The sequence below is a fragment of the Thunnus maccoyii genome, chromosome 17 (assembly GCF_910596095.1).
Source record: "Thunnus maccoyii chromosome 17, fThuMac1.1, whole genome shotgun sequence".
Classification (NCBI taxonomy): domain Eukaryota; kingdom Metazoa; phylum Chordata; class Actinopteri; order Scombriformes; family Scombridae; genus Thunnus; species Thunnus maccoyii.
Window position 1 is genome coordinate 10,511,247 of NC_056549.1, and position 22,891 is coordinate 10,534,137.

The 22,891-nt window shown below is 40.0% G+C and overlaps 2 protein-coding genes across 3 annotated transcripts; one reads left to right on the top strand and one right to left on the bottom strand.

Annotated features, from left to right (window-relative positions):
* Window positions 1-1,619: 1,619 nt before the first annotated feature.
* Window positions 1,620-9,239, bottom strand: hmgn3 (high mobility group nucleosomal binding domain 3). 2 transcript variants are annotated; one of them, XM_042390731.1, is made up of 9 exons: window positions 9,042-9,239; window positions 7,194-7,244; window positions 6,833-6,862; window positions 5,402-5,452; window positions 4,661-4,759; window positions 4,273-4,372; window positions 3,561-3,603; window positions 2,770-2,885; window positions 1,620-2,503 (listed from the first exon to the last, which is right to left on the bottom strand). In XM_042390731.1, the coding sequence occupies exons 1-9, from the start codon at window positions 9,054-9,056 to the stop codon at window positions 2,496-2,498; spliced, it is 513 nt and encodes a 170-aa protein (XP_042246665.1). In that variant the 5' UTR covers window positions 9,057-9,239; the 3' UTR covers window positions 1,620-2,495. The 2 variants fall into 2 exon arrangements, with proteins under 2 accessions (XP_042246665.1, XP_042246664.1); XM_042390730.1 differs by lacking the exons at window positions 2,770-2,885; window positions 3,561-3,603; window positions 4,273-4,372 and having other exon boundaries at window positions 9,042-9,221.
* A 5,088-nt stretch (window positions 9,240-14,327) lies between these two features.
* Window positions 14,328-22,655, top strand: enpp5 (ectonucleotide pyrophosphatase/phosphodiesterase 5). The gene is made up of 4 exons (XM_042390729.1): window positions 14,328-14,573; window positions 16,300-17,197; window positions 18,466-18,642; window positions 20,134-22,655. Exons 2-4 carry the CDS (start codon window positions 16,324-16,326, stop codon window positions 20,535-20,537), a joined length of 1,455 nt encoding a protein of 484 aa, XP_042246663.1. The 5' UTR covers window positions 14,328-14,573; window positions 16,300-16,323; the 3' UTR covers window positions 20,538-22,655.
* The last annotated feature ends 236 nt before the right edge of the window (window positions 22,656-22,891 follow it).

Below are 22,891 nucleotides of genomic sequence, written 5' to 3' on the forward strand. Positions count from 1 at the left end.
AACTCCTGTAGACACTCTTTAGACATTAGTGCCACCTCTGATGTGATGACTGCTTGAGGAACAGTCTGTGTCACCACTGCTAAACCATCCTGTAACCTGTCAGCATAAGGGCTTGGAAAAAACAAACAAACAAAAAAAAACATTGAATCTTGGACTGAGGTGAAGTTTGAATTTTCAGGCCAAGTCAGTCGCTCTCATTTTACCTTTCATCCTGACCCCTCAAGTGTAACTGTAATTGTGCTGGCTGACGTGGCCACAAGGAGGCAGCCTCACTCTGTATCATTCAGCCAAACATGGGTCCACAGAGGTGTCAAAGGTCATGAATAATGAGGAGACATGTCCTCAGGTACACATTCTCTCTTCCTAAAACATGAACAGTCATTTGTTGATTATAAGTGACCAGACACAAGACCACTGACCTGCTTTGAGCTTGTCTGAACTAACACATAGTCCATTGGTATATAACCACCCGCCTGAATTTATGAGTCATAAAGATTACCTTAATTACAGTTGCACCTCATAATAGTTTGACATGTTTAATTATCCTTGACCAAATAAATCCACACCTCACCAAACTTGTTATACTGTACATATACTGTGAGAATTGCTGAAAGGTTTGGAGATCTGGTTAGATGAAACTGTTATTTCCTCCGTGTTAAGGATTCAGAAAGGTATAAGTCTTTATGCTCCTGCTTCACTGTCAGGTTATAGCTCGTATCAACCCTGATTATACTGCCCTTGTAGCTTTTTCAAGAGTTTTTTTGTGCTGTAAACTTTTTTATCATCTTCTTATAGCTACAGAATTGTTTGTTGCTGATTGATTTTAATCATCGATATCGTACCCGTGCAGCTTTTTTCCTAGATTCAGCTATTTGGAGTGTGGGGTTAAAAGGTCACATCATCTGAATGGTGGATTTTCCATTTTTGAAAAAATAACTTGTCTAAAGTATTTGTGGAATCAGGACTGATGCAATGTAGAGCTTCTCACTCCCACTGCTGTTACATCATATCAAAAGCAGCTCCTGATAATACATTTTAAATGGCCTCTTCAGTATTTGTGGTAATCCAGACATCATCACTCCACACCTCCACATGTTAAAAAAAGGGAACCGGTCATTGGTCCAAAAGTGTGAGTGATGGCTTGTCCCGCAATGAAGAGACCGTATGGTCTCATCGGTCCCACCACTCTGGCAAATGCTGACCTTTCACTTCCTGACACAGCAGTTGTATTTAACACAGCCACGTGCCCCTGGCGACCTCGCACACACACAAAGATATACACAGACACACAGTGCTTGCTTTGTGTTGGTGTAAAAAAATAACTCTAAACATGAATACATTGAAAAGGAGCTCTCGAATACAGCTAGTGGACACATTAAACTCACACAGGTGCAAATAGCTTTACTGGATTTACCTGAGTTTTCCCAACTACAGTAAAAAAGCAGGTGTAGGTGTACTAACAACTGTGGACTTGTTGTCTCGCTAACGAGGAAAATATACATGCAAATTCCCTTGAAATGATTTTTGTTCTAAAAAGTATCATGGAAAAGTTAATTCTGCACACACAGTAGCTTTATTCACCAAAAAGTAAGTAGACCGACAGAAACACAACTCCCACATGACATCAACTTTTTCTTTTATTTCAAAATATTCTTCCAACAGGATGAAATTCAGAGAAGCCCAGAGGGTCCAAAGCCAATAGAGCCGTCTAGAACAGAAGCACCACTCATTATTGCTATGTCACTCTGCTGCAGGACAAGGCGTTTTGGGGGGGGAAAAAGAAAGGGAGGGAGTGGGGTGGGGGGTTGGGGGCAGGGGGGCAAAGTTAACAAAGTCAAACACAGAGACCCATCAACACATTCACTCCAGCACACACATACAAAAGGAGCTATGGGAAACACAGTGGTCGTGATTCTAGAGACAAACATTTTTAAAAAGCTGCAGATGTTCTCCATGGTGACTATGAACCCGCTTTTAGCCTGGTTTCTTCTAGCTCTGCACTCAAACTGCTGACACGCATCTACAAATCTTCACCTTTACCATCCGGGGGGGGAGGGAGGTGTGGAGGGGCAGGGGAAACTGAAGCATCTCCTCATTATTATCAGAGAGCCAATAGTAATGATCATCTTTTGTAGAAAAGTATAACTACAAATATAGGCAGAGCTGGTTTTTAGAGATCATAACAGTCATATTTACGGCCCCCTTCAGGCAGGATGAAGAACATTTGCAGCTGTCTAATAAAAACATACCACTTCAGTCCCTAGCAATACACAATGGAGGAGGGAAGGGAATCAAGCAAAAACATTTTGTAGGTAGTGTGTGAACATTATGGGATGGGGCTGCTGGTTGTCCATCTCTACTATCACAAGTCTAAAAAAAATTCAGCATGGTACAAAAATCGTCAGTAAAAAAAGATGCTTTGCTGCCATGTAGTCAGAGGGGGACAAGTCGCCCGTGTCTTTTACGCCTTCTCCTCAGTCGCCTCCTCTGCTGCTTCAGTTACCTGGAGGGGAGATGAGGGGAGAGAGTTACACACAGATGGATGCGTTACCACCATTCTCACTACAGATGGAGTCCAAATAAGCCATCACACAACTTTCTCTCTATGCTTGTTTTGATCTGCCACGGCTCAGCAGGAATTCACTTTGGGTTTAAGTCCAAACTCATTCTGCATGTGACCAAATCAGCCTTTAAGCAGCTGAAAGATGAAAGGTGTTCTCCTTTGCTGAAACATGAGCTCTGGATGAACTGGATGAATGTGCCACTTACCTGACTGTCTGTGGTTTACGAGCGATGCGTCTGTTCCAAGGAGGATGTATGCTGAGTTATCTAGATAACTCTGCATCTGCCTATATGTTCCAGATTTAAAGGGGTTTTGGGTTTTCCTAAGCAAAGTAATCCAGACAACTAAATAAATCTGCTACTTGAAAAAAGCACACACACACAGCACACAGCAACTGTTCTGTAAATATAAAATTTTTTAACCTGAACTCTTCTTTAAATACACTTGTGGAAAGAAAAAGGTCAATATAACTTCTGAATCATACTTAAAGTAATAGATTGAAATTTTGGGAAATACATTTACTCACTTACTCTCTGAGAGGTAGATGAAAAGATACCACTCTTTTGTTTGTATGCTAAGTATGGTTAGCTTAGCTTAGCATAAATACTGGAAACGGGCAAACAACTAGCCTGGCTCTGCCCCAAAGTTAATTAAGTCCATCTACCAACACCTGCTAGCTGTTTCCAGCTACTTCCAGTCTATATGCTAAGCTAACCGTCTCCTGGCTCTAGCTTCATAGAAAAAAGACATCTCAGTTTTCTCTGGGACTACTTCTTAGTAGTTCCAAAAATGAAAGTTCACAATGAACCTGAGTCATTTTTGATGAGTATAAACAAAACTTCTCAAAATGAAACTATCTGCATGGCTAAATACCACTACAGTTAAGTGAGAAAATATGTTGTTGTGATTTAGTGAAATGATCCTTTAATTTGAGATCTAAAAAGCCTGGGTGAAGCAGGTGTTTACAAGCTTTGGGAATTGAAATGCGACCACTCACCATAGTTCTCCGACTGGCCCGGCTTCAAGCTGCCAGCTGAGCACTGTGATCATGATTTGAAAATCTTGTTTGTTACAAAATTGGCTTACTTGATAAATACACACTTTATCAGCACAGAAGTGTGCTTTCTTACATTCTGCTATTCTAAATGCTGATGTTTGTACCTCCAAATCCAAGATCTTTTTAACAAACTGCTATAAAAAAAAAAGCTCTAACTTAAACCCATGACTCCTGCTGTTCTAGTGTCTCCATCAATCAACATTAGCTCAACAGGGGAATCAAATCCGGCTGGTGTGATCTCACTAAGCATCTCTTGTCTATTTCCTCTGTCTGTCTACTGGTGGAGCCAGCTGTCTACAAACACAGTGAGCCAATCACCTCTCACATCACAGCTCTGTGAGCAGCACTGAACCTTCCTGCTTCCTGTGCAAAAAGTTGTCCTTGGCCCACTTCACTGCACACAGTGAGAAAAATGCCACACATCCTCACTTCTTCACTCTCTCTCTCTCTCTCTCTCTCTCTCTCTCGCTGCGGTCTCTTTCATTCTCACTTTCTCTCTCAAATACTCTAATATACACAGCACTGCAAAGCACACTGGGTAAATGTTTGCTCAATTACTGTACAATTGCTGTGAAGTAATGTGTTAGTGCTCACACACACACACACACACACACACACACACCAAAGACGGATTAGAAACGCTCGGCCATACCCTTAACTCTGACTGTCTCACACTGCCCTCTCACTGACATCAAGGAGGGAGCCGTGCTTCTGATGGAAGACACACTGACAGACGGACGAGACACGTAGATCTGTGTGTGTGTGTGTGTGTGTGTGTGTGTGTGTGTGTGTGTGTGTGTGTGTGTAGGCGTGCAAATGTGTGAGTGGAAAGAGGTGTGTGTTAGTGGTAGGAAACAGATGTGGTTATGCAGTGGTTTATAGAGGAATATAGGTGAGTTTCATGTGTATGTATGTGTATATTTATACACACATTGACACAATAATGGAATAAAGATTGTTATTTTCTTGTCTGTGTCCGACTGAATGTACATTTTCTACTTTAAAGGATGTGATTTTTCCCCAGTTTTCCCTCCTCATACCTCATTGGTCTTGGTGTCTCCGTTCTGGGCGGGGCCGTCGTCCCTCTTGCCCTTAGGACCTCCTTTCTTTGGCTTTGCCCCCTTATCATCGGCCACCTTCTGCGTTGAAGAAATAAGAACATACAACTGTATTAAAAAACGAAATGATGGTATCATCACATGTGGAAAAATGTTCTCTGAATGCCCTCGAAAATTATCTTTCATCTGTGTAACAATCATTGTTTTTGAAATACCCAGATAAAGTGGGGTACCCGGTGAAACTGATTGCAACCCAGATATTAACAATCTTTAGTGTTAAAAAAAGTTGATATTCTTCTGTTTCCTGCTTGCAAGATGACAATGTTTACACAGCCTACAGTAATAAGATCCTCTGGTGGAGAGCACAGCTCTGAATATGTCTCCCACAACAGAGAAGAAAGAGAACGTTTATCATATCATCAGTTAATAGTGAAACTAAAGAATGTTTGTGCTTCAAATAATATTATTATCTTTTTTTTTTTTACCAGAACTTTGATGTTAAAAATAAATACCAATAAATTCCTACATTTTTGGAAGGAAAATAATCAACCCTGCAGGTGTAGCTTTTAAGTATGTTGGCATGTGAGTGTTTTTCACATCCAGCGGCCTTGATTGTGCACATAAAGTAGTAGTAAGGGGCAACGGCGTGCCTCAGACTGTTGCAAATTTATAGGGATATAAAAAAATGATTGCAGGATTTTTCTTTGTGTGTGTGTTCTTTACCTTGACGACGGCTTTCTTGGGCTTGACCTCAGGCTTGGGAGGGGCAGGCTTCTGCAGATTAGACAGAAGCCAGTTAGGACTGACCAAGCTCACAGTCCACAGTTTTTGGAGCAATATTAGTTCATCTTCAGTCCCCCCCCCCTAAAGAAATCTCTCCTTTGTACACTTACAGTTCACAGAGCCTTTACAGCACTGATGTTTTTAGCCACAAGAGCAACTGCTTAGAAAATTAGCACTGCAGAAAACACTTGAGACTGTGCTGGAATACATTTTTAATACTACTCAAGTATTCCTACTGATTTGCCAAAGCAGTGGGATCTGAATATATCCTCAATCAATACAGTTTTAAATATCTATCTCTATTTAATGTGAACTGACCTCAGACCACTGTACAACGGCTGTATCAGATTGGAGATTAAATTCTGGCCACTCAGTATGAGCAAGTTTACTGCAGTTTTTCTAGGCTGCAGAGTGTGGACCATGTTACCCTGAAGCCACGAGCTAACTAAGCTGTGACAAAATTAAATCATGTGATTTTTTTCTCAGAATATCTCTTGTTTTTCTTTAGAAATCACTGCCACTCTGCACATGATACGATAAATGAAAGACACTGAGTAAATTATCCTCTGACCGGGGGTGGTGAGCATTTACAATTATATGTCCGTTTTCAGAATTTGGAAAACAATAAAGAAAGTACCTTTATTTTTATTTTTGTCATGCAGCACAAATTGTGTCAACAGGATATCAGTGCTAGTTGATTAAAAGTCACTTTAAATGAGTTCCACAGGGAAATATCACATGAGGGAACATGCAAAGATTCACTGATAGCATGTTTACGTAGTGATTTCCTGAAAAGTGTTGCGTTAAAAGCTTAAAGTACACATGCAAATGTGCAAAGACTCAATGCAGATGGGTTCAACATGCAAAGTACAACACAGATAGAAACGCATGGCCTGCATGGTAAAGCTGCATGATCATAGATTAAAAATGTAATCATACTGATATGTTTTCTAGTTACTATAAGTTTGGATGCAAATTGGACATTTTCCATGATTTTTGGTTACTTTTACCTTGATACCAATATAACAATATTTTAACATAAGATACAATATCATGCAGCCCTACACATCAACAAGGTGTTGCAACAGACCAGACTGAGAATGGACAAAGACAACAGAGAAAAGACATGCATACCAAGCCAGACACAATCCTCAGAGAGCACGTTTATGGAATTTGTAAATACTGATTGCCTTGATCAAATCCATAAACTGGGTGAGGACTTTACTCTGAGCCTTGGTAATATGACACTTATTATGCCCACAAGACTGACTGAGCCTTTTAGGTGGTTGAGGCGGGACGAAGGAAGGCAGGGAGAGGAAGGAGAGGACAGTGACAGAGGTGAAGACAGGGACGGGGAGAACGGAAACTTACCGCTGACAATCTCTCTGACCTTCTGGTGGGCTACCGGAGCAAGAGATGATCAACAAGAGAGAGAGAGATATAGAGAGAGAGAGAGAGAGAGAGAGAGAGAGAGGGAGAGAGAGAGACAGTGACAGAGAGAGAGACAGATATCAGTTGTACCTTTGCGGGCTGATCTTGAGCTGATCTGCTTGGTGACTGCTACAAGTGTCCTAATCATTAACCTGTCTTGAGTCTACTCTCACTTACTCACACACACACACACACACACACACACACACATTAACACACACTTTTAGTAGAAAAAAACACAGCATCCAAACATACGCCTGCACGCCCACGCACAGCACACAAACACACTAGCAACATTTACCTCTTGTTTTGTGACTTTGGGGGCCTCCTTGCCCTCTGGACCCTCTGGAGACTATAGAGGATGCAACAGAGGAATAGAGAGACTGTTAACAGAGCGAGTGTGCAGGTGCACATCCACAAGTCAGCCTCCCATCCATCCGCACTCACACACACACAGCATATGACCCCCTACAGTGAAGGATTTTGTGATTTCTTGTTGTTTTCATATATTTCTTCAATCAATAAGAAATTAAATTTGGTTCACCAGGGTTTACACTGTTCTGTATCTTTTCCGTGAGATAAAATACAGATGTAGGGTGAATTATACAGAAGAATAATGCAAAACACCAAGTGTTTAGCTTCGAAAAAAGGTGTAAAGATTAGAAACTGAAGTGTCGGAGGCTCTTTTTTTTTCAGATAAATGTCTTGAACAGAAATCTCATTCACAAATATAGTAACGTAATAAATGTGTAACACTCAAAACAGAGTTTAAAAGTCCTGTACATGGGATAACGTCATACAAACATAACAAGCCCTTTCATATACTTTCCTATACTTGATTTACTGATTTACTAGCCTATTAGGATGTTTTTTTTCATTCATTTATGCACATTACAAAGATTTATTAGAATTTCAAATGTCTTCAATTTCATCACTCAAAATAAATGATGTATTTATTTTATTTTATTTTGTGTAAAATTAAAGAAATAATCAATTGGTCCTAACTTAGATTTCTCATAATCTAATCATGATCATAATCTAACTGCTCAGAAATGATTTGTTGCTGCTCATGTGCCAGTTGCAATATCATATGATCTGCGTCCACGGATGTTGACGATGCTGAGAGCTCCCTGGTTCCATGTTAATGAAGGCATCTTGCTTACATGCCAAGAACTGAGCTCCCCAAAGAATAATTGGAATATAAACATGGACTCATTTACGCAAGACGCGGTTCCTGCCTAATAACAAGACGCCGGGAGAGCTGCCAGCCTTCATTTAGATAATCAGACATTATTCATTATTATATTTTTTTATTTAGGCTGCAGGTGGGTAAGGACAGTGCACGGGAGAGTTCGGTGTTGGTTTAGCCTGCAGGTTGGCAATCGCATCATTTGCATGTGGGCGACCTCCGCCCCTAGAGGCCCCCCATTCTCTGTCCTCAAAGGCGAATCTGCGCAGACAATGGCAGTTTTTAGGTGGTAGAAAAGCCAGGTTCCATGTATGCACTGATACAATGCACTAGAGCTCGTCGTGCAATGCTGTTTAGGTGGTGTCACGGTCTCTTTTTAACACAGCAGCAATTGTCTCTGATCCTCTCTTTCTTTATTCCTTTCTCTCCTGGATATGGGTTTGTTCAATCGGCTTGGCGCCCACATTCATCACCGCTAGAGACTCAAAATGAGACAGCTGGTCAATGTTTTTTTTTCTTCTTTTTTTTCGCTGTTAGATTAAACATTATCCAGAATAGATAAGTCTCATATATGCGTGAAACGCGCCTAGAAGAATTATCATCACGCACGTCTCCTACGGGATTTACGCATCCATCCATCCGGCGGGTCCCTCTGACATTCACCAGTGCGCACCGTGGACAGGGAAGTGGCAAATAAAACGACCACAAGAACGGCCATTGAGATGAACACAGGCAGAATTACAGTGTAAAAACATTAAATACTACTGAGGGAATATCTCCTGTTCAAGCAAAGACGTGTTAAATACACCTGAAAGGTTGCGGGCGAGAAGACGCTTCCTCAAACTTTGGCATCACCTCACCTGCCTCGACGTCGCCACATAATCGCGCACCGCTATTTTCCTCAAATGCAAGAGCAGAAAACTACAGTGAAGTGAACTGGATGGCAGGAACGACACTCACCTTTCTCTTCGGCATTTTACGCGTGTGTTATTCCCCACCAAGCACAGGAAAATTATGGCCAAACCCGCAGGTCCAAGAGAGGAGATTTTGAACTACCTCGAAATACAGGATCGATATCTAAGCACCTTCGATAATATGTTGATTATATGCACTCCCCAAAACTCTATACCTCACGCTGCCATTGGGTAGAGGGGTCAAAATCCTCTCCTGTGCTGACTCCCGATTGGCTGATCCCGTCTCTATGTAAATAAGAGGGTCACGGGCATTGGCTGAGATTCATCAGAGCTCACCTGTGATTGGCTACGCGCTCTTTGTGCGCAGATCCCCCTGGACTGCGATGGCTGAAAGGGAAAGTGGAGACAGGCCAATGAAAGCGGGGCCAGCTCTCGGTGGATCTGGGTAATGTAGGATGTGAGAGAGATTGTTGTAAATAAAACACAAAGGACCAGAAAAACGGGCACTATGGCACAATAGACGAGCTCCAGAAAAGCTGGCGGGCATTGTGTCTTGTAGGGTTTTCCCATGCTGAAAAAACTAGAGAAATCATATACCACATTCTTGCACATCAAATAGCCTGTCACAGCACTCCTTTGGGAACATGAGAGTTCAGAGAATAAAACAATGCAATGAATAAGGCCCCTATAAATCTATATAAAATTTTATCAGTGTGTAAAATATCAGAATATCAAACAGGTGTACTGAAAAGTACATAGTACCCCGTTTAATCTGCTGCAGTGCTTCTTTCTGTGTCTTTCTACCAGGACTAGGAATACCCAGAGAAGTCAGAATAAAATGTACATATTAACTCTAATAACACCATAAAGGAGCCAAAGTTCTTTGACCAGGACATAATGTGTTAATATGTGTAATGTCTTTTTCTGGTACCTATATTGTCTTTTGCATAATAATCATTTCAGATAAATTCTTATATTTCTTTAAAAGTGAACTCTCATGTACAAATACTTCTCTAGTGATGAACTAATCTGACCTTTTCTCTCCAGATACCAATTCAGATACCTGAACTCAGGGTATCTGCTAATGCCAAGTACGGATCCGATACAAGTGTTCTCCTTTTTTTCTCACGTTTAAAGTGTGTAGCTAAATGCATAACTGGAATATTTTTCCAACTAAGGTAACATGAGGTCAGGCATTGCTGTGGCACTAAAAACTGACGCGACTGAATGAATGTAACTGATAGCGGAAACACTGTCCTTTTTAATCTATGTCTGTGATTAGGGTGGTATGTAATGACTGAGGTCAGGACGGGGAGTGGGAATATTTTACTCTTGTTTCTTTTTACCTTTTACGGCTTACTTGTGTACTTTTTTATCATTATCGGGTATGAAAGAAATGATATGCATGGACTGTATTGTATTTTGAGCCGCTCTGCTCCAAATTCCAATCAACTTGTTGAAATGGCAATAAGGTATTGACTTGAACTGAATTGAATTGAATGATGATAGTGACTAAGAAACTGTATTTAATGTGGATTGGACACTTCATGGCCGATACTTGCGATCCACCTCATAAAGTCAGTACTGGCACAGACACTGATCCAGCACATCAGATCTGTGCATCCCTAGCAAATACTGTAAATCACCTACTTTTACCAAGATGAAAGCTCAGCTGACAACCCTAATAAGGCCTAACATCACCTCAGATTGACTCCAGAGTCCCAAAAATGTCTCTCTGTTTAGCCCAAAGTGACCCTCTCAGTGCAACAGCAACTCTGTTTCCTTTTGTAAAATTAATCCCAACCCTGTGTACGGCACAGGTGCCTGTTTTTTTTATTTTTTTTTATTTTGCCCTAACCATAACCCTAACCATGACCCTAGCCTTACCCTTTACAAAGTGTGCACAGTCTGTTTGTACATAGCAATTATTGCTTCGACTGTGCCATGCAACTAAATTCACGAGTCACAAAGTCTCTGTCAGTTAAACAGACACTTACACAAGAGGGGATAAAGTGTCAAGATTACAATGTGTTTTCAGAATCTCATTTGCAAGTTTGATGACTTTTATGGAGGTCGTATGGTTGTTTTAGCTTGTTCTTCACAATACTGTGTCGGTGGAATATACATGTTAAAGACGGCTGCCTCTTTTCATGCACTAGTTTGTGTTAAAACCCTAATTTGTCTGTTGTTTACATTTTTAATAATTCAGAAAACTTCTGGAAGCCACAATAGCATTTTTATTTAAACATTTTAAAGTGTTTTATTTGAATGTTTTTTGAAACAGATGTTCAAACCTTGTTTATAACCAGAAGAACGTTATTATTTTATCAACTTGTATTAATGTTCAGTGCATCCATGAGTATGGAAATCCTACCTATGTTTGCAACAATGAACATCTAGAACCTCTTCTGGCCTTCACTGTATTCTACCATGTTTAAGTGCATACATCAAAGCAAATATCACACCATTATCAGCATTCAAACCCATGACACCATTTTTTTTTTTTACAAAGAAATCGACAAAGACAATACCTCGACATTCTTGTGTAACATCATAATAGGTAGAGAAAGGGAGAGAGAGCTACAAATCTCACAATAGACAGAGCTTTCCTGCACAAACAAACAAAACCTCTTCATGTCTACATGGACGTGAATACACACAAACTGTTGTAGAAGTCGACCCCAGAACACACAGTAGCAGGTAGCGTAATGGCTGCTCCACTGTTCCCACATAGATTCACACTGTCAGCTAAATGGAAGAGAAAACACAATGAGGAACATGTATAATACATCCATGAACACATAAAATAAAAAGAATCCACACTGAAAAGAAATATTTAAAAAAAAACAACTTTGTATTCAAATTGAGAACAGTTCTGTGACACTAATACGACCAATAACGGATTAACAGTTTTCTGTTTGTACCTTTTTGTCACTTATTATATCAGTGTTTTAGTTGTTTTTCATTTGGATGCTCTCTTTTTGTAATATATTATCATTTTTATTTTTCCATGTTTCACCCTATTTTTGTAGATTTGCTGTTTATTTTGACAGAAAGGGTGCTTTTGAGTCAATAAAGTGCACTCACGATGATAAAAAAAAAAAAGTACAACTCAGCCAATTTTCTGTTAGGTCACCATATAACAACCTATAAATGTGTCGTTCCCTGATGGATGAGATGAATTAATTTACACATTTTTCAAAACATCAGCTGCTGAATTACTTATATGTTACATGTTTATGTAATTACTTATATATGAAACTGAGTATACTGTAAATATACTCAAAAGAAGGTTGGAATGATGCAACGTTTTGCATTATGTGTACGATTTAAACATGTATGATGATGTGTGACATAAAAGTGAGAAGTCACATGACTGATTACCCTACTACAAGAAAACCTTTGGAAGAATAGACAAGACATAAAATAACTGCCTGGGAGAAGAGTTGTTGAACCTGATTTTTTGTCATTTTAATGAACTGAGATTTCTCACAGTGAAATAATGAGCCTGATACTTTGCTCTGGGGCCTTAAGTGCATTTGGCAGCAAGTCCTGGGATGAAGTTTGATTCCAACTTAACCCTTACTCCTTCACTACCTGTCAATTAAACTACTGCAATGTGCTTTTGTTTGGCCATCTGAAAGTGTTAAGTCACTGAAAATGAATTCAGAATTTCCCACGCCAGCGTTATAACTCGACTAGAGAACATGATCCCAATCCTCCAGTCTTCAAATGTCTCCAGAGGCTGCATGAAAGGTTTAGAATAGATTTAAAGATTGTTTAACATTGTGTTGAAGTCTCTTAATGGCCTTGCTCTGGGTTATCAGATCTGCTTGGTATGCGCATTGGGCTCCTTACGAAATGTAGTAAGAAGCTTTTAGTGTTTATTTATGCACTAAACGGGCTTAAATTAAAACAATTACACATCTAACTCAAGATCTGTATATTTAATCATGTATGTATGTGTATACTGAATGAGATTTGAGTCTTCTGTTTGTGTTTACTGTGCATGGGTGACGAATTGAAGGATAAACGAACATAAATTGTTGGTAAGGTTTTGGGCCGACATGAGCCTCTAGAACAGCTTCAGTGCTTCTCTGCATAGATTCTTGTCTCTGGAACCACTGCAGGGATGAACACCAGTCTTACAAAGGATATTCCCACTGTTGGTGTTTTAATAATGGTGGTTTAGAGCACTACTAACATGTAGCATCAACTGTATAGATTTCCTGTTCAAACTATTCAGTGAGCCCTAAAACCCTGTATGTAGTTTTTCATTTTTTTTCTTTGACACTTGTCTGTATCTATGCAATTGACTCTATACAAAGATAATATTCATATACAGTCAATGGTCTGTGTGTATAAACAAACATACACTGGTGTGACTATGCAGCACATAAGAGCCACTTTGTAAATAAAAGTCTATTTGACACTTTAACCTCTTCATTCTTCATTCTTGTTCATTTTTGACGTTGGGAACAAACAATCTCATCTCAAGGTGAATTTATTGACTGCGTGTGGAGCTTTCAGTCATATCACAACATCTTCATCAGCTGATAAAGCTACCCAGTAGTCATGGAATTATGGATGTACAGTTTTCCTAGTTTTTCTGAGCACTTCATGGACTTTTATCAAAATTGAGTTTCTAACTTTATTCTTGGCCTTGAAATCAGCAAAACAAGAAGAGAACAATCTCATCCTGAGGCCCATGTTTTTTATTAGTTGTTTTTGTATATTTCAATCATAATCATTGATGAAAATCATATTTTGCTTTGACAGCAATGACATAAAGCTAATAAACTGTAGATAGAAGATAATTTAAATGATGCACTGAGCAGTGCGCATTAGTAAAGGGACCTTTCTCTCTGCAGAGATGGAAAAGCTTGTCAGTAGGTTAGAAATAGTCCCACTCTCACCATGCAGCCACATTATTGAGATGCCATCTTTCTTTATGACACAAGGTGCAGCCAGACTCTGAGACGGGACTTGACTGACACCTTGTGGACAATGTTTGTCATAGACTGTATTTGCAGGCTGGCTAAAGCATTGCACTGTTTCAGCATTATTATAAAGATATAATTGCTGACGGAATTAAAGCAGCAAGTTCACAATTTAAGAATAGAGCATTATTAATATGCAATCTATATATTTGTAAATGTAATTGTCCACCACATAGACAAATTTCATTTAGAAAAAAATAATGTTGAGTCATTTTTAAAAATCTTAGAGTGAAACGATTCCCACCTGATTGACACCAGGATGTCTATTTATAATCCCGGACCCCCTTCCACCCCCCCTTCATCCCACATTACGTCATAGAGACCTGTGCGCTTGTGGATCGCAGTGAATTTGGGGGGGATGCGGTTGTCCGTGAAGCCGAAGCATGCGCTTGCAGCAAACGCTGGACATCCTGTTGTCTTCATATGATCTGGTTTGCGTTAACGCATGCAAATAAACACACAGAAGGGTGAGAATACAGCAGGTTAATAGGCGGGACTTCCTCCGGGCACAAACGAGTCCGGCTGTTTATCTTTGGTGTGCAGCGCAAGGCGAGCCCAGTGCGGGATCAGATAACAAGGTAAGCTTGTTGACAGCACAATATCTTTGCTTGTTGAAATTGCGCATCAAAGCTCATCTCTGTTCTGAATTCGCCTCAGTCAATGCACTCATGTGAAATGGACTTGCAGCTAATGTGTGGCTGTCTTATTGTTGCGGACAGAGCTGCGTGTTTTAGCTGTTAGCATTGCAGCACCGGGCTCAAATACGGATCCTGTGTCATCTTTAATGTGTCTGACTGTTATTAAGAAGGCTGTCATGAAGTCATTTGCACGTAAATCGCTCGTGTAAATGCATTTCAGTCGTTATATCCACAGTCTGACACATTTCCAATGACATCACTTGTCTCCTGACCTGTAATGTCTCCAGAGCAAATACGTTTCTCTGCCAAAGTGCTTTGTTTAGAGAAGCTCCTCTCTAACTCCATGTTATAGGTGGATAACAAAATAATAATAATATCCTATGGCAAGACTAGATATTGCCTTGGTTATTTGCGAACATGATAGAGTCCAAATTGAGTCCATTACTGATGTATTTCATTTATATTACAACTTTGCAACTGATTGTTTTCATTATTCATTAACCGATGGATTCTTATTATAACTAATATATTAATAATTTCACACATACAAAGTGAGAAAATACTGAAAAGGTCAATTACAAGTTCCCAGAACCCAAGATGACATATTTAAATTGCTTGTTTTGTTCAATCAACAGTTCAAAGCCCAAACAAATTCAGTTTATAATGATGTAAAACAGAAAAAAAGCAGCAAATATGTAGAATTTTAGCTTGAGATGACTTAAATGAGTAATTGATTATCAAAATAGTTGTTGATTAACTGTTTAATGTGTTTAATATAATCAATATTGCCAGGCTTTCTGTGTCTTGCACGGCTTGTTGACAAAGAAGCGCACTGTGTGGAGTAAAGTATGTGGACACCTTAATAAAGTAGGTTGACCCCTGAACAATTACAGCCATTTGTAATTGATGAACATCACATTTCCAAACTATGGCATTTATGTGGAGACGAAGTTGTTTACAGATGCTGGCCTGGCTTGCAGTCAGCGTTCCAGTTCATCATAACGGTGTGTGATGGGATCAGTCATATTCTTCCACACTGGACTCAGAAAAACATCTTTATGACACTGACTTTGTGCGCCGGACACTGACATGTTGTAACAGGACCATCTTCCCCAAACTGTCACCAAAAAGTTGGAGTTAGAGCTTAATTAAGAGTCAATTAATCAATTAGAAAATTAATCAACAACTATTCTCTGATTCCAGTTTCTCATGTTATGAGAATTTGATGCTTTTCTTTGTCATACATGATTGTTGATATCTATGGGTTCTGGACCATTGATTGGATAAAGCAAGACACTTGAAGATGTCACCTTGGACTATAATTGAGAAATGAAAAATGGCTATTTTTTATAAATCGATCAATTTATCAAGAAAATTATCAGCAGATTAAACAATAATCATAAGAATCGTTACTTGCAGCACTAGTTGGAGGCACTCTATTTTCTAAAATAACATTGCATGCTGTAGCAACATGATTCCTCTTAACTGGAACCAGGAGGCGTAACCCTCTTAGCTGCCCTCAAAATAGCCCTAGAATCAAAATTCACAAAAGGATGTTGGCAGGGGTGTACACATATTTTTGAACATATGTTTCCAGATAAGTAGGGTTCATTGCTTACTCAAACTCACATAGTTCTTCCTAAGAAGTTGTTGTGTTTGATTTTAGGTTGAGTCATCACACACCATCACTATGCTTGGCTGCTTGCTGCGAGGAGACTGCAGTGCTCTGGTCTGCCTGTGGGTCCTGCTGCTGCCTCTGGTCTCCCTTCATCACTTGAACCAGCAAACCACCCAAAGTGTGAAGGACCGACCCAAGCTGCTGCTCATCTCCTTTGATGGCTTCCGCTGGGATTATGTTGACCGGGTCCCAACACCAAACTTCCACAACCTCACGGTAGAAGGGGTGACAGTAGAGCAGGTGCAGAGTGCTTACATTACCAAAACCTTCCCCAACCACTACAGCTTGGTGACGGGGCTGTATGCTGAGACGCATGGCATTGTGGCCAATGAGATGTTTGACCCCATTTTGAACCGGTCCTTCTCCATGGAGACGGACAGTATTTATGATTCCCGGTGGTGGGAGGCAGCAGTGCCTCTCTGGGTGACCATCCAGAAATCTGGAGGGCGGAGCGGGGCGGCGATGTGGCCGGGGTCTGATGTGAAGATCCATGGCACATTCCCCACTCAGTACCTCCCATACAACGCCTCAGTCCCCTTTGAAACCCGGGTAGAACGGATTATTGAGTGGTTCTCTGCACCCAAAGAGGAGGCCGTGGATTTTGGAGTTCTGTACTGGGAGGAGCCAGATGAGAGTGGGCACATCCTGGGACCTCAGAGTTCCCTCATGGATGAAATCATCGCTGGGATTGATGAGAAGCTAGGCTTCCTCAGGAATGAGCTAAAGAAGGCCGGGCTGTATGAGAAAGTGAACCTCATAGTGACCAGTGACCATGGGATGACGCAGCTTTTCAGTGATAAGATCATAGAACTGGATGAATATGTGAGCAGAGACCTGTACACCTGGGTGGATAAGAGTCCGGTGGTGGGAATATTGCCCAAAAAAGGTATCACTTTTAACATCTGTCACATTCAACAGCAGGAATAGTTTGACATTTTGGGAAATATCATTTGCTTTCTTGCTGAGAGCTAGATGAGGAGATTGATACCACTTTAATGTCTCCATGGTAAATATAAAGCTATAGTGAGCCTGTGGTTAGCTTAACTTAGCACAAAGACTGGAAGCAAAGGGAATCAGCTAGCCTGGCTCTGTCCAAAGGTAATAAAATCTGCCTACCAGCACCTCTAAAGCTCACTAATTAACCTGTTATATCTCATTTGTTTAATTCTTACAAAAACCTATATAAAAACAATTTTATGGGGAGTAGGGATGTCAATGGTTAACTGTTATTCGGTTAACCACAGAGAATATTTTCAACTGGTTACACATGTCGGTCTATAGGTTAATTTGCATTCACACTCCGCTAACGGCTTTGCTGCTAGCTAGCAGTCTGAGTTTAAAAAAGGAAGCGCACTAAATGAAGCTCAGTATGGGACCATTTCCTACAGAAAGGCAATGAAGTCAAATGTAAATTGTTTATTAGTACCACCACTATACTGTACCACATTAAGATCAAGCACCCAGCTGCCATGTCCAAGGATGGCTCGCAGTCGCAGTCAAAGATCATGTCGCTCCTAGCCGGGCGTAGAAAGTGTGATGTTCGCCAGTCTGAGGCCAACATCCAAATGATTGAGACTGATATGCTGCCAATCAGTGTGGTAGAAGGCGAGGGATTGAAAGAGTTAGTTCGGTACCTTGCGCCCGAGTAAGTTATGCCATCAAGAGCTACTGTGAAAAACAATTTGAGAAGGATGAGCTAAAAGTCAAGCTAGCCAGGGCAAACAAGCTAGCTCTGACCACCAACTGCTGTGGTTAGTTGCCAGTTAATTGGTGTTGGTCTATTGAACACAAAATTAAATAAAACTGACATCCCTAATGGGGAGGTACCTCTCGGCTGGGTGCAGTGACTTCCTAGCTAAAATGCTGACTTTTGCAAGAAAGTGAATATAAATGTATTCCTCAAAATGTTGAACAATTTCTCTAATGTTTTTGATGTAATTTATGAGGAAACTTGATTAAATTTAGTTACATTTGACCATTTTCTAATAATGTAATGAAGGTACATTTTAGTGAATATGGTGTTTAAATCAAGAATCAAATTCAAATTTTCATTAGTCTTAGTTGTACATATGTATACATACAAACAGAATGTCTCAAATGTTGACTTTCTTGCTTTTTTGCTACTTATCCTAAAATATATCATCTGCCTTGCAGGGAAGCTTGAAGAGGTGTACAGTAAGCTTGCAGATGCAAACCCATACATGGTGGTGTACAAGAAGGAAGACATTCCCGAGCACTTCCATTATCAACACAACGCCAGGATCATGCCCATCCTCATAGAAGCCAAGGAAGGCTGGACCATCGTGCAGAACAGGACCGCACCCTTCATGAGTATGTTTTCACACCTCATAAAGCTGTGTTGAGACAATATATTGAAGTTTGTGGCTGCACATATGAAACAGGTTTTTTTCAGTTGTTTTAAACAGCAGCTTCAGTTGGCTCTATTAATAGCTTCACAGGAGATTCTTCTCAGTCTTCAAACCAAAACAAGCTCATGTTACACCAGCTGTGATTAAAGGGGACCTATTATGCTTTTCTTTATGTTCGGTCATATGTGTAATGTTACAATGTCATATGTTAACACTAAAATTGGCTAATGTGTCAAATAATGAGGTAAACGTATGTAGAAGTAATCCCTGTGAGCAGAAAGCTGGCCAATCAGAACAGAATGGGCTCATCATGAGTAGGGCCTTAAAGAGACAGGAGCTAAGACTGCCTGTTATGAGACAGAGGATGAACTGAGGGGCTTTATAAAGGGCCAGTATAATATAAATAAGGAGTTTTTTGATCTGTGAATCATGCAAAGCTGCTCAAGTGGAATCCAACAATAAAAAATATAGAGCTGGAAATGAGCATAATGGGTCCCCTTTAACAATGAAAGGCAGATTTGTTTGTGTGTGGGTTTGGAGGTCATTTTTACACCGCTTCCAAGAGCATTTATTTTTCTCAATCCAGTTTTCAAGCAGGTATTTTTTTCCAACACTTCCTCTTCAGATTAATGATCTCAAAGTATGTACTACAAAGGGCAGAGGGCTTTTCACTGGATCCACAGACTACACCAGCTAATTTTTCTGCTTAATTCTTCCTCTCTGGTTGAAGGCTTGTTAATCAGTAAAATGACCCGGTGAAGTCTGCGGCTGGAAGGAAAACCTGCTGACTCTGTCAAAGGTTGTTCCTTTAGCTGTTCGACTTACAAGAGAGCAGTAGGTCTGGATGGTACTGTCTTGATATTTGTAACTTTGACTTTATTAGTCAAGCAATGGCACCCTCTGCTGCTCAGTGCATTACAGGGCGAGTAGTGGGATATCAGTGGTTCTAGTGTAGATCCTGTCTGCATTTTGAAAGATATGGGCATTTACAAACAAAAAAGGTGCCTTTTTGCAATATGGGAAATGTAGGATCCAGTCTTTTTTGGGCTTGAGTCATACAATGAATTAAACGTCAGGATATCTTTGTCTGAGATATGTAATAGAATGGTGGACAAACATCAGTAACGTCACTTACTCAGAAACACGATGGCACTTACACATTTACAGAGCAGCAATGAGCCAGTCTAAGCTTTGAACAAAGGTGAGGATGTATTTGTGCTTAAAGTTTTGTTTGTGCGTTGCTGTGATTGATTTAGCAGTAACCAGTCAGCTGGGGGAGGCAGCGATGGTACTAAATCATCAGATAGATCAGCTTTATCCTATCACATAAATCGCTAATAAAAAGCACTGCCTATGAATGATGCCATGTGGAAACTGGAGCTACAATGCAAAAATAATTAATATCAGTATTGCACCTCCTTATGCAAATACATTTCTTGTCTTCTCTCTCCAGTGGGAAACCACGGCTATGACAACACCTTACGTAGCATGCAGCCTGTGTTTGTGGCCCGTGGGCCAGCCTTTCGCCAGAATTACGTCAAGACCTCCATGCGCTCTGTTGACCTTTACCCTCTAATGTGCCACATCCTGTCCATCCACCCTCTACCAAACAACGGCTCCCTCTTAAACGTTCAGGACCTCCTGTCTGTGGAGCCAACTCTGTCCGCACCCAGCATCCCTCCCAGGGTCAACGGGCATTCCTACGCCCCTGTTGTTGGTTCTCTCCTTGGTGTGGTGTTGGTGGTGGGCTTTCTGGTGGTCTACATCAGACAAGTGACGCTCAAACAGCTGCCCTCACTAAGACACAGAAGCAGGGAGATGTCACAGCCCTTACTGCAAGAGGACTTGCACCTGTAGCTGAAGAAACAGAAAGGATGGCAGACATAAAAGAAGAGGAGGTATTGCTCCCCAAAGTAGTCCACTCTGTCCAGAAGCATCCCCTATAGGCCTCCCTTACACCACTAAATGCCACTGTGCTGCTCTTTTTATTAGTTGGAGATCAAGGGAATCTAATCTAACCTCCTAATCATGTATAGAGGTGCTTGCTTGAGTGTAAGGGAAATGTCTGGGGTTTGCTTCTGGTGCAGGCTTAATCAAGATAATAAACCTTTACATGGGCTTTATAGTGGCTTTGCTTTGATTGTGAATTTTACCTAATATCATCTCATCATTTTCATTGTCACTCAATGAGTAAATATTCCAAGCGCAGAGTGGAATTTTAACCTGCGTTTCTGGAAAGTCTGAACCTTTGTTGGCCAAAACCATGACATGGATAACGTTAAGGTGTCAGTCTGCTCAAAACGAACTAGCTTGTACAATGTGTCGTCCGAAGAACATCTGAAGGCAAAAGCACACCACACTCAAAAAGCCTGCTGTCATAGAGAGGCAATAATTGTTGAAATGGGGATGACAGCGCACACTTTCAGACAATCTTTCTTTGATGGCATTCATAGTGTTGTGCTTGTTTGTACATAGGAAAACGTAAAGAATTATGTAAGGAATGGAAAAAAAAGGACGGCTTAAGGGTTCAACTAAGTTCAAACTAGATTTACTTTCTCACTTCCACACAGACGGCCAGTTGCGTGAAGTGGGTGTGATTATGTGGTTATTGGTTTTGGAAAGTTACATGAATTGTCAGACACAGTCCACCCATTTCCGACATCTGTAAGGTGTGAAGGGAAGTGTGTCTCAGTTGCTATATAAACAATCTGAAAAGCACTTTGTTTGAAGCAAACTGACACCTTAACCTGTGACAGTAATGGACAGGCATGGACATAAGTAAATTTGGTTTGTATGACATTTTCAAATCTATGCAGAACAGATTTGTATGTCTGTAAGGTAAAGAAAGCGAAAGTGGAAATACAAATACTGTGATTAATCTTTAAAGTATTCAAAATTCAACTAGTGTCAGGAATTATGGCTCGGTTCAGACAGTGTTACTTTTGAATGTTTCCTGGAAGCAGATGTTCCACTGAAGATCTCACTCAATGTGCCAGGCTCATATGTGTAGGTCATTCCCATGAGCCGATCACGTCATGTCCTCGCTCTTTTAGCAGTCAGTTACCATTAGCCTTTTAACTTAACGGAGAACATCTCTCTAAGGTGTGCAATCGTTTGTGTGTTAGTTTTTTGTAGAGTTTCTGTTGGGGGGGTATATTTCTGTATAGAAGACTGTGTATCACCCTCCTCTTTATTTGTTGACTGTCATAACCATGTCCATTTGTTGGTGAAATGTGAAGTGCAATTGCTATTGGTCAGTATTTTGTCTTAGGGATTTTAAGGGTTTTGTTGTTGCTTGGTTGAGAAGACTATTTCGGCATGACTTGCAAGAACTGTTCCCCTGATTTGCACTACAGGATAGACATGAAACAGAACGAAGGGGCAGTAGTTGGATGCTTTTTAGGTCATGTATAATTTGCACTTCTTGTTCGTAGTTGCTGTTTGAAATAATGAAAAAAAGAGTTAGGTGCCTCTTGCCAAAAAGCTTTTTAATCAGCATAATCGTAGGAAGACAAGTAGAATCCAAATCAGTAAATTATTATGCCAGTAAATTATTCTAATAGTTTTACACCATATTTTAAGAAATTGGTTCAATTTTCTCTTTATGCTTTTAGATGCATTAACGAATACTTGTGCCCATAAAATGACAGACATCACTGTGATAATATACTTTTTACGAAATTTAAATTCTTAAATTGAACGCATTTGTATGGAAATTGTTAATTTTCTGATAATTGTCTTATTTTATGAAAGAAAAGTGTTGTCTGATAATTTCCCCTGACTTGTTGACAGAGAAATGAAATATATCCACAATATATTTGCATAATTCATTAGAAATTGTTAGAGAAGAATGAGATCAGTTGAATACTACCTTGGATTTGAAAAATGGATATTTAATATCATTTACAAATTAACTATCTTTGCCATGTAAATGCAATTAAAGAGTCTTCAGAAATTAAAGGGACTTATGTGAAACTGAAAGCGTTTTCGGATTTTCTTTGTGTGTAATTGTTTGTATATGATGATTTAGCTTTCACACATGTTCTGTTAGCCCGCACCATTTATGTCTTCATTTTCTTCAGACTGATGCCCATAAGAAACAGAAATAGTTCAAGAGATATATATATTAAAAAAAAATCCATGTACCTTGTAAAAACAGCAACTTGTATTATTTGGTATAAATAAGGATTACAAGTTGTTAGGACTTTGAC

Excerpts from the sequence above, each read along its gene's own strand:
- hmgn3 (XM_042390731.1), bottom strand. Across the intron at positions 4,373-4,660 it reads GAGACACCAAGACCAATGAG|ATCTACGTGTCTCGTCCGTC; the intron begins GTATGAGGAGGG and ends ACACACACACAG. Across the intron at positions 2,886-3,560 it reads GGGCCAGTCGGAGAACTATG|GAAAACCCAAAACCCCTTTA; the intron begins GTGAGTGGTCGC and ends TACTTTGCTTAG.
- enpp5 (XM_042390729.1), top strand. The coding sequence starts at position 16,324 with ATGCTTGGCTGCTTGCTGCGAGGAGACTGCAGTGCTCTGGTCTGCCTG. Across the intron at positions 17,198-18,465 it reads GGGAATATTGCCCAAAAAAG|GGAAGCTTGAAGAGGTGTAC; the intron begins GTATCACTTTTA and ends TCTGCCTTGCAG. Across the intron at positions 18,643-20,133 it reads CAGGACCGCACCCTTCATGA|TGGGAAACCACGGCTATGAC; the intron begins GTATGTTTTCAC and ends TTCTCTCTCCAG.